The sequence below is a fragment of the Vigna radiata genome, chromosome 1 (genome assembly GCF_000741045.1).
Source record: "Vigna radiata var. radiata cultivar VC1973A chromosome 1, Vradiata_ver6, whole genome shotgun sequence".
In the NCBI taxonomy this organism is placed as follows: domain Eukaryota; kingdom Viridiplantae; phylum Streptophyta; class Magnoliopsida; order Fabales; family Fabaceae; genus Vigna; species Vigna radiata.
Window position 1 is genome coordinate 8,689,696 of NC_028351.1, and position 12,297 is coordinate 8,701,992.

At 27.5% G+C, this 12,297-nt stretch overlaps 1 protein-coding gene across 1 annotated transcript; it reads right to left on the reverse strand.

Moving 5' to 3' along the window:
- Positions 1–7,486: 7,486 nt before the first annotated feature.
- LOC106767850 (transcription factor MYB52) lies at positions 7,487–9,925 on the reverse strand. The gene is made up of 3 exons (XM_014652808.2): positions 9,429–9,925; positions 8,682–9,083; positions 7,487–7,860 (listed from the first exon to the last, which is right to left on the reverse strand). The coding sequence occupies exons 1-3, from the start codon at positions 9,541–9,543 to the stop codon at positions 7,688–7,690; spliced, it is 690 nt and encodes a 229-aa protein (XP_014508294.1). The 5' UTR covers positions 9,544–9,925; the 3' UTR covers positions 7,487–7,687.
- Positions 9,926–12,297: the final 2,372 nt, after the last annotated feature.

A 12,297-nucleotide genomic window follows, 5' to 3' on the forward strand; every position in this document is an offset into this window, starting at 1 on the left:
ATCCTTAATTATAAAAGTAATTTAAAATAAATTAGTGTCAATTATATTAAATTAATTGTTAATTATTATTATTATTATTATTATTATTATTATTATTAAATTTAAGGTTTTAACAATTAAATAATTAAATCTAAAGTGGACTCTTATCTCATAAGAATAAAAAACTATTAATGCAAAATTAATTCATCCACCGATCCATATATACTATTCATAGAGTTGCACCACTAGATCTTCAATTTCACGCATATTCTTATTTTAAAAATACATAAAGGGTACTTTAGTAAAACTATGAGAATCTCCTCAAATCTCTTCACCTGTGGGAGGATTCATTTTATCTTGTATCTCGCAAATCCATCATCTCAAATCAGTGCAAATCATCTAAAGTAAACATAATAAATCCCGCAAATCTTCGCTCTCATTTCTTTGTCAACAGTTAAATCAGTCGAAGCGAACAAAGGCTTAGTGTTAGGGTTTTAAGAACAATGATTTCTTATGTGTCCTAGTGTTTGATAGTATGAACACTTATTTGGTTGTCCTTCTTCTTTGATATTCAATTGAGTCCTAACTTTACATGATTTTGGCTGATCCTTTCCGTTCTTTCTTGTGGTTGGATTTGGCCAAAGTTATGGGTCTTGGTGTGTGGCTAATAATCTTCATGTCATAGTTGTCCAAATATATTGTTGTACGCTTTTATGACCATATCCAACCCATAGTGTGAATACTGTGAACGAGGGAAGACACCAAACTATCACATATAAATAAACATGAGTGAATTTACATAATCTTATACTATGAAAGCCTACATATGTGTTCTCTATAAAGAGTTAAAAGGATTCATGTTTGACCTGGTTTGTAATGTCTATATTGGAAGAAAACAATTGCATATAGTCCTTTAGTCAACCTTTGATTGCAAATATGTTTTGAATCTTTTAGATTTTCTCTTTGTTAGAGGGTAAACAAAGTCTAAAGTTAGGTGTGATAATTGCCCAATATGAGTTAATTTTGGGATAATGATATTTAAACAACATTTTTTTTATAACATTTTAACATTGATTATGTGTCAATTTGTGATTTGTCAAAAATTACTCCACAATAATGTTTATGATTATTATTATTGACTGTGAAATAATTTTTGACGAATTACATATTGACACGTAATCAATGTTCAAATGTTGTCAAAAAAATGTTGTCTAAATATCATTATCCTTAATTTTGAGATAAATTTGACACTTATTTTATTTTGATTTTGTTATATTTATGTATAAATCACCACACTTTAGGTTGTTTTGCAGTTCTTGACATCAACATACATTCAAAGTGGAAAGATAAAGGAAATAGATGGAATTCAAGTAATTTTGGACAAAACTGACATTGTGCACCTCAGCAGCAAATTTGAGCCTTGAGTTGCACAAGAAAACCTTCATGAGGAGGAAACCTTAAGCACTAAACTTGAGGTTAAGCCATGAAAACTACTTCTAAAAAAGTTATCTTAGAGGTTACGGTACCAAAGTATGAGGCTTAAGCAACATAGGTAAACTCACCTTGGGAGAAAACCTCTTTAGTTGGACCCATAAGTGCACTGCTCAACCATGCCTTGGGTAGTTTATAAAACCATAGTTGTACCCCTGTTTTGACAAACTTTTTGGAGAGGTTATTTTGAGAGAATTTAGAGAGCTTCTTAAACACTTACATTTAGTGAACATTATTAAAGGTTATAAGAGAGGATGATTTTTCAAAAAATTTTATTGTTCTCATATATTATGAGGAACTAAATCTTTCTAAGTATTGAAGCAAAGATGTAACCCTTTGGAACTCTCTTGTGTTGGTATTGTTTTATCAAAGTATGTTTTTATTACATGTTTGTGAATTAGTTTATATATTGTTAGATGAACTGATCACTGATCTTATTTCACTGGCTTGCGATTGAGTAAGAACTGGTTCCAAGTTGTGGTCTAACTAATTCTCCTTTTGCTTTTAGACGATAGAAGTATATCTAAGGCTCTAATTGATTTTAGAGTTATGATTTTAATGCAAGTGATATATCCAAACAATTACTAATGAATTATCCTAAAGTTTGGTGATCTTAGGTTCTAGGTGTTGGAAATGAATCTAAAGTTACATTCAAAAGAATTTTCAGGACATGATTAATTGTATTTTTATAAATAATATCTTAATTATTACAAGAGAGGTACAAAGTGATGAAATATAGTCTCAATACATTTTTATTATCTTCAAGTCAACCTTTTTAATATAACTAATTTTTTACCCCTTTACTCTTTTAGATAAATGTTATATCCCTGCATCAAATCTGTTTTCATACTTCTCATGCATATTTTTACCATTTCTTTCAAGTCAAAATATTTTAAAACCTTGCATATCCTATCAAATCCTTGTGGAAATGACACTTGTTGTACTACAAACTGTCTAATACTAATATACTTGCTGGAAAATTGGATTGCTTTGGTGCATCAACAGTCAGCTTCAACAATCTGATGAATATGTTGAAAAATATGAGTAATCCCAACCTGTTGTGATCTTCTAAAATTAGTTGTTTTGCACATGTGTGAGCCATTTCAATTTTCTTGATCTCTTAAACTTGATCTTTGGTTTGAAAGATTGTCTAACATATTTATGTGTTGTTGGTGGACATTGTATAGTTTTGTGTACTACTAATTATCTAATATACTTGCTGAAAAAATTAATTGCTTTGGAGCACCGATAGTAAGCTTCAATGATATGAAGAATATGTTGAAAAATGATGAGTGACATCAACCTGTTGTGATATTGAGAAATTAGTTATGTCGCACATGTGTGAATCCCTTCAATTTTTCTGATCTCATCGACTTAATCTTTGGTTTAAAGGATTTCTTGACATTTTCATAAACATTGCTACTGAATACATTGGACCTTTAATCTTATGTTATTGAAATATGTGATTCAGTATATAATGGTTAGTGATGTTAAAAGTCTTAAAGGTGTCTATAATTTATTCTTTGGTTTAGAACCTCATTATCTAGAATAATAATAAGTGCATGTTCTAATGAAAAAATGGTGGTGGTATGCATGAGGAAACTTGAGATTTAGATAGTCGGCAAATTTTGATGAAACTGAAAGTGTTAAGGTGAGATTTTGCTATTAATTATTCTTTAACCATATTAATACACTATTATTCTATAACCATATTAATACATTTGTCAAATTTAATTCAAATCAAGTCTGTTAAATAAATTCAAATTAATAATTATTTTTTAAAAAACAAATTTTCACTCAATTATTTATTCCTTTACTTTTAAACTATAATTTTAATAACCTAAAGAGTGAATTTAATATTCTAATTTTAAATAAAACGCACTAATAATAAATTCCTACTTTATAAACTTTCAACAACAAAATAATATTAAACTTAGATTATTTAACCATATACCTATACATTTTTCAAATTACAAAATATTACTAAATTACCTTACACATATATATTTTCCATTTCTTAATTGTTTAATAATGCAGAAATATAAAATAATACATTTAACATTTTATTCTACAAAACCCAACCATAAATATATATAATATTATTCCATCTAATATAATTTTTTTTTCTAAAATTTATGCTATTATTTATTTTTATAAAATTTAAAATATAAAAAATAAAACCAGTTCAGATTATCCTAAAACCGAAGTCCATCGAAAATGGAAGATATAGGACGTAGAGGTGTCAAGTTGATCCATAATCCACGGGTTAGCCCTGATCCATTCTTGAAAAAGCCCCATTTTATGAAGCCCCCTCAAATGGGGGCAAAAAAAAAACCCCACCCCCCAAAACCCCCTTTCAAATGGGTTAGGATCAGGGCTAAAGTGGGTTTAGTCCCACTTTAATTAACTTTTAAAAACAACATCATTTATATATACATACAAAATTATATATTTTATTAGATAATTTAATGTTATAATTTTATTATATTTAAATCAATAATTTTATATTATACTTATTATTATATTATTAAATAAAATATATAATAACATTTAATATTTTTTGAGTTTTCATTTATTAAATAAAATATATAATTTTATATATATATATATATATATATATATATAAAATATAATATAGGTTTTTATATAAAATGTTTTATCTTATGAATTTGACAGTAATTCGAAATTCGAAATATTTAAGATGATTATTTATAATTTGAAATTAGATAATATTATTTAATTATTATTACTATTTTTCTTATTTTTAAATAAAAAATTATTATTGTTTTCTTATTACGAAAGTAATCATATTTTTATTTGTTAGATATATATTTTATTTCTCTCTTAAAGTATGTAGTTAAAATTATAGTTACACCTAAGAAAATATTTGAGCATCATTTTCGTTTCTATTTTTGAATGATACTTTTCATCATGTATTATTGTTATTTTAAATACGATAAATAACTATCTCGACAAAACTTCATTACAATCTTCATATTTACTTATTTAAAAATAATTTCAAAATTAAATAGTGTTTATTAGTTTCTATAAATGTAGAAAACTAAATTATAAATATTACAAATGAACAAAATTTAAGATATACTGAACCACCATGTGGTTTTTGTTCTTTTGTCAGTCTTAGTTAGTTTCTTTTTTAGCTGAAATTTATATGCAAATCTTGAAAAAGTAAGATTAGTTCAATGAATTATGATTGAAAATGTATATTTTGTAAATAGATATTGATTATTGTGTTAGGAAGTAAAAAAATGTATAATTAATAAGACTTTTTTTAACAATTTATGATTAATATGCATGAATTATGTTTATTATAAATCAATAAAAGTTTATCTCTAACCCGTAAAAATTAATAACACTGGTTTTAAAAAATATTGAATTTTCAGTTTAAATATGTTGATTAATATTTTGTTACCATATTAATATAATAAAAAATATTTGAAATTTTTATAAAATTTTATGCATATACATATATTATATAAAACAGCCAACTGTTATTGTATTACCGACAAAATCCCTTGTCACCACTTTTTCCAGCGCGAGATTGTGTAAATTTATTTTGTTAATCTAAATCTTAATTAAAGATTAATATGTATAAAATATAAGATATAAGACTTATATTTAATTTAATGAGAGTAGAAATGAAAATTTAAATCAATATAAAAATAAATATCCTTCATTTCTATTCATTTTTCGAGACTCCTACATTTAACCAAACTTATCTACTTTTTTATGATGATAAAAAGAAAAGCTCACGGACTAGCCCTGACCCAGAGGGCTTTAGGGGCTTTTGGCCCTGTGGGCTTTTTCAACACATTATTTTTGGCCCTGTGGGCTTTTTTGGCCCCAACCCACATGGGTTAGGACCAGGACCTATCAAGTGGGCCAATTTGACAGCTCTAATAGGACGTGAGAATTCGGCTTCTAGATACCGAATTCTGACATACACAAAAAAGTGTGCTGCGTATGTAATTGAAAAAATTCTTATATTTTAACAACACTTTTTAACAAATTTTTAAGAACAAATTATGTGTCATTATTTTGTTTGTTTCTTTGAATGTAATTTAAAAAAAATATTTAAAACAGACCAATCATAAACTATCACGTATACGTTGTCAAAAGTTATAAAAAAATTATTAAAAGAACTTTTTATAATTAAAAAACACAAATATGCTATTTCTCTAAATAAAGGTTGAAAGAGAAGAAAAGAAAAAAAAAATGAATAATGTTGATAAAAAATATAGTTGTTTCTGCTTGGTTGGTCTAGGTCGGTCCGAATCCTGCACCACCGTCTACCCGGGTCCTCCTTTCCTTAACCGTCCGTGCTATCCTCCAAATGCGTCCGGTCGGGTACCTGCTAAAAGCACTCCGACGCTCAAGTCAATGTTCGGTTTTCAAAGTTAGTAATAGAGAGAGAGAGAGTGGAATAAATGTGCATTCAATGTAACCACCTACTTCTTACCTTTGACTTTTATTTATAGTTTTTTCTATGGGCCAGTGATTAGTGGAATCTTAATCAAGGCCCAATTGCAGGCTTGTTGAGGTTAATCTGGTTTTACCTTAATGTTATGCTGCTTCCGCGACTTTCGTTGACCCGCGCCGGACGGACACTAGACGGCCGTCTCTGTGGTGTAACGAGAAGACAACCAAAGTAAATCCTTCATTCGGACCGGTTAATGCCCGGTCCTGACTATTGACAGTCATGCGGACACGACAGCAGAATGCGGTTCGTCATCTAGGTTGTACACGTTTCGCGAAGACAGGACGAGGTTTGACGCCGACAGTAAGATATCCGGTCGCGTTGACCAGTCATGCGTTATCGGTAAGACAGAATTCAAGGTTTCGGGTTCTCGCGTGGCCGGCTAGCTTGGAGGCCCGGACGGCCACATAGGATACATTTTTCAAAAGCAGATGTGTTAATTAAGAGTTTAATATAACTAATGTATAATTAAAGTACAGGGAAGAGATTTTTCAATACGTTTTTATTCATTAATTAGTGGTGAAAGAGTGGACAACACTATTAAATTGCATTTAATGAAACAAACAATCACATTGAGTTTATTGAAGACTTTCTTCCAATTGGCCGATTGAACCAAACTCAGTTTATTAGGATTTCAAGAATAAATGGAATGAAGAAGATGCTTAATACTTCAATAAAATCCTAAAATAATAACGAATTTTAATAACAAAAAAAATCAATTACTATAATGACTATATTATATATTAATTTATAAATTAAAAATTATCAGTAACTAAAATAATTTTTAAACTGATTATTATAATAAATTGCTTTCTAAATTGATTATTAACATTAATTATCAAAATTTTGACTAATTAAGAAATTAGTTTCTAAATTGTTATTTAATTAAGACAAATTTAAAAATTAATTCTTTTATAATTAATGTTAATGATCAATTCATAAATTAATTATAGTTTTTTATTTATAATAGAAACTATTTTAACCATTAATAATTTTTAATTTATATTCTTTGTCTCTAAAATTGATCATTATTTAATTTTTTTATAGTGTCTTTTCTTAATTTCTGCATAAATTTAAGAATTGTAATTAATAATTCAAAGAAGTTATTCTAGAAAATCATCAAACATAAGTTAATTTTAATTTACATAAAATTTCTTTTTTATTTTTTTTCTCTTCTAAAAGGTATACATGTAGAATTTTGTTCAAGCAAACTTTTGATTATAATCAATAATAATGATATAAATAGTAGTATATATATCTATCATTAAAATTTGTTGATACAAGTAAATTCATATACCTCAATTCTTTTATCTCTAGGTTTAAAGTTTGATATTAGGTTTAGAGATAGTTCATCATTGTAACAAGGAATTTGACATTTGATATATTTGAGTGTATATATATAAAAAATGTCAGTTTTCCAACCCCAAATGGATTTTCATAACATACAGTCTTTGAAGATTATGCAAGCATCTATATGGAAGTTATGGTTTTCTTTTCAGTTTACATGATGCAACATTTCGATGATTTTGATCCATGGAGGTTCTCATAAGCAGTTTTTTACATGTTATAAATGTACATGTATATTAAATACGTTGTGAATACAGAAGGAGGTTACATGAATGGCTCTAAAGTCGAGATATTGTTCTCGATGGTCAGGTTGAAATGATCATAGGAATAATGGGTAATTAAGGTTGTTGCAGTTGCTGTGCGTTGGCAATTATGTTAGTAGGTTCCAGAAGACAAAAAATCAATGAATGGAACACCAATGTTCTTCAGTTCCACACCATCTTGACTCACTTCCTCTTCGTCTCTTCTGGCTATGTCTGTCACTTCACTTTTATTGGAATCCGTATTTACTTGAAGAAAATCATAGAACTCTACTGATTGATTCTTCTCTGCAACATCATATCAGACCAAGATTTTCATTATTATTAACTTATCACAGTATTCACTTCAACGCATGATTCGTGCAAGAAGAGAAATATTAGTTTTAGTATCCTAAGGACACATAATAAGACAAAAAGAAAAAAGTTGCCTTGAAAACTATGATATTCTACTTTGTACTCAGAACAACCCTATATAAATATATATAGAATATATTTTCATATACTTCTTGGTTGGATATAAATATAGAGAACATATTTTCATATATATACTTCTTGTTTTCAACCATTTAAAAACACATTTTCTTCTAAATCTTTCACATGTCATTTAAAAGACAAGATTGTGAATATAGAAATTTCATAAAGAATAATACTAAGGTAACAAACTCTTACATTCATTTAATATACAATATAGGGATAAAATAATCATAAATGAATGAATTTTTTTATTTTGAAAAAAAAATCATAAAAGAATAATGACAAATAAATATAAAAAAATTGTATATATGACACATCTACACTTATTTACATAATTTTTATAACATGAGAGTAAAAAATAATGTTTTAAATGAGTGTAGATGTGTGTTAAAGAATATTTTCTTTGTTACCAAAAGTAATAATTTTATCACTTCATTTGTATTATAATTTCATGAAAAATGATTATTTGACACATTTATATTTTTTAGATTCATTTGACACTATTTTTATTTTTTATTTTTTTTCTTTCTTGAAAAACTACAAAATTTTATATTTTTAGAACTATTTTATTCTTTTATAAATGAACGTAAAAGTGTATCATTGAATGAATTTGAAGAAAGCATGAAATGCAATACCTGGAGGCAGTGTGGAAGCAGAAGTTGGATGTTGAAAGTGGAAGTTTTTGGGAAAGTGAAAAGGGGTGTGTGTGACAGAAGGGTGGCTGAACTTTTCATAGTACTTTTCAACAAAAGAAGGGATAGAATTAGTCTCAAAATTGCTGTCAAGGTTTAGAGGAAAAAGTGGCTGTTTGGTGTTATAAACTTTGGACCTTTCTCTCCGAATCCTTGCCATCATCACATGCCAATGATTTTTTACTGCGTTATCAGTTCTTCCTGGGAAGTGTCTTGCTATCACAGCCCATCTGTTCCCATGAATCCTGTGAGAAGCAAGAAGCCTCTCTTCTTCTTCCTCCGTAAAAGGACTTCTGTTTATTCTCGGGTCCAGTTGATTGAACCATCTCAACCTACAGCTTTTCCCTGCACAACAATACTATCTAATTAACCACACATCTTACTTTCTATACTTACATCACACTATATATATATATATATATATATATATATATATATATATATATACATCTTAGTCTGTAACAGAGATCTTACTATTTAACAGATCTTTAATCAACCCTAGAAGATTAATCTTTTCTGTGTAACCCTAATAATGGTTTTCCCAAACAGAATAGCATAAGAAAATTATACTCTAAAAAGCTGTTACTGTGATAATAATCACTAGCTACAACAAAGTTAAACCTTTCATCTTTTGCTAGATCGTGTTAAACCTTAATATTTTGTAATGAAATAAGGTGTTTGATCTTTCACCTGATCTTCCTCGAAGCTTCTCAGCTATGGCGTTCCAATTATGAGGTCCATAGCGTTCCACCAATTCTCGAAGCTTCTCATCCTCGGCTGGCCTCCAATGGCCTCTACTGCACATATTACTTGGCTCCAGAAGCTAAAACAGAAAGAGGAAAAAAAAAAAAAACCCTAATTGAAGAATAGGGTATGTTATTTTCCCTACCCTTTTGCTCCTCCACCCCTCTTGTGTGAAGATCTTTATATCTTCCTCTCCATAAAGTATGATGAGTAAGGAATATTGCAGGTATAAGAGAGAAAGAGATAAGAAAATAAGAATAAAGACAAGGGAGTAGAAAGAGACAGAAGAAGAGAATAATGGTGGGGGAAGATGGGAAAGTGTTTTCCGTTAGAGAGTTGGAGGGATTGGACAAACCTCTTACACCTGCGACTGATGCAAACGTTTTGGCTAACAAACCCTCTTATAAGTAACACTCAAACACACGAATAAACAAAACAAAACATTATAATTTATATATACATATATATATATTATATATATATGATGTGATGAGGGAAAGAAAAGAGGTTGCTTAGAGAAGCGAGTTTGGTTCTGCTTTCAACATCTTTCCAAGTTTCTAACCTACAACGTCTACTTATAACCCACCAATCGTGCTTATTTTTCCATATTTTATGTATTTGCTAATGGAATTTTCATTGACATGGGATAGGGTTTTCAATTTTCCACAAAATGGGCATGTCTTATAGATACGACAACAATGAAGATAAAACGTGAATCACTTTGCCATCGAGGCTAAAAAGTGCTTTTGGAGAGAACAAATTGAATAATGGTTTAGTAATTTTAGCCGTGCATGTACGTGGAAAATTCAACCCTAGGGACAGATACATAGTATTCACCTAAGAAAAGTAGTTTTGACATATACAAATGACTAGGTTTTGGTTTTGTAACATGCAAAACAATAACAATTTGGAGGAATGTTTAATATTTTTACATGAAAAAAATAATCTTTGCGAGAGTTTGGTGTTGTTGTTAGGCTATATTTGGAAGTTATATGCATAGAGATGGATATGTTTTAGGTTTGATTTGATTAACTTTTGTGGGGCATAACTAACTACATTATTTGGCTTTGGAATCCTTACATATATACATGTGCACGTGTTCAACATATTATTCCATCATTTAATTATTAAAACTTTTTTTTTTCTTTTCAGTCAAACATCTGGTCTACCCTCTCTTTGTCTCCTTACCCACATAAAAATATACACCAAATAATTCTCTCTCTCTCTCTCTCTCTCTCTCTCTCTCTCTCTCTCTCTCTATATATATATATATATATATATATATATATATATATATTATTAAAATTGTTTCAATTATCTTCTAGATAACTAATAAAAAAAATTCTCTTCCTTTTCACCTATAAAAGATAATTCTAAGTTAACCTTTTGTAGAAATTATTTTTCATATATATAATTATATTTTGTAACTAATTATTAGAAGCAATAAATAGAATAATAAAACTTAATGTTTTTATTCTCGTAAAATAAATTGTTTTTATTTTTATTTTTTGTATTTTTTATCCTCTAAAATTGAAAATCACTGTTTTTAATTTAAATTGTTCGAACAGTTAATTATTCTGTGTGTTATCAAAAGGTTATAAACAATATTTTCAATGATATAGAGTTTGTTCTATAATATTAATAAAGAAAAGTTCTAAAAAATTTAAGATTATTAGCGATTATCAATTTATGTTGAGTGTCAAGGGCAAGAGATAATTACCTACATGAATATAAATTCATTCATTTAACGACTAAAAATAGAGATTATGAAATTTTAAAACGAAAAAATAAATATAATTATACCACATCGTTTATTTTACAAAAGTTTAAAACAAATATAAATAGCACATATTTCTTTTTATATCAAAAAAATTAAAATATTAATATAGATTTACATTAATATAATATCAATATGGTTAATAAGCTATAATAAATGAGGAAATCTTATTAATTCATATTTAATAACTATGTTTGGTAGTAAATAATGCTTGTATTTATTTAAACAAATTAGAAATCTATCTCTTTCTCTATCTAATTAAATATTACACAGAGTAATTGCATGATGATGTCAAGCATTATTTTAGAAAAATTACATCACGTTTTATCCATATTTCTTTTAGAAGGGTACAAAAGTATGAAAATAACGACAGATATTTGAAATAAAATTACATTGACGTGAGGAATCATGCTTAATTATATGAGGGAGTAGTTATGCATTGACATTTACGTTTAAATATTTCTATTCAGTTGATTTTTTTTCCATGGTTATTATATATCACAAGTTTAAAGATAATAGCACAAATTACATATGTATCATTTGAATTAATAATACAACAATTAATTTGCCTAACCAAATTTATTAATTAGAAAAAGCTTTATCAAAATAAAAAAAAAAACTGAAAAAAATAATTTAAATTAAACTTTTAATGTCCTATAATAAAAGGTAACATTTCGTGATCGTATGATGACGTAAAACAGAAAAAAAAAAAAAAGGAAGAAAACGCATTTGTGCGTGTTATGTTGTTCTTAATAAATGCTTTCATTTAAGTATAAATTAAACATGATAACCAGTTTGCTTAATAATAGTGTCACGTTTATTTTTATTAAATAATATTATTTATGACAAAATATTAATTATGATTATTTTTAAAAAAGTAATATCCGCAAGTAAGATTAAGTTTTAGAGACTTAATTAAAAAATTTGCTATCTTCAACTTTGAATTGACCCTAATTGTATGTTGGCAAGAAAAAAAAGTTAATAAATATAATAATAAAATTAAACATGTTTAGTTTAAATAAAACTGAAAATATAAAA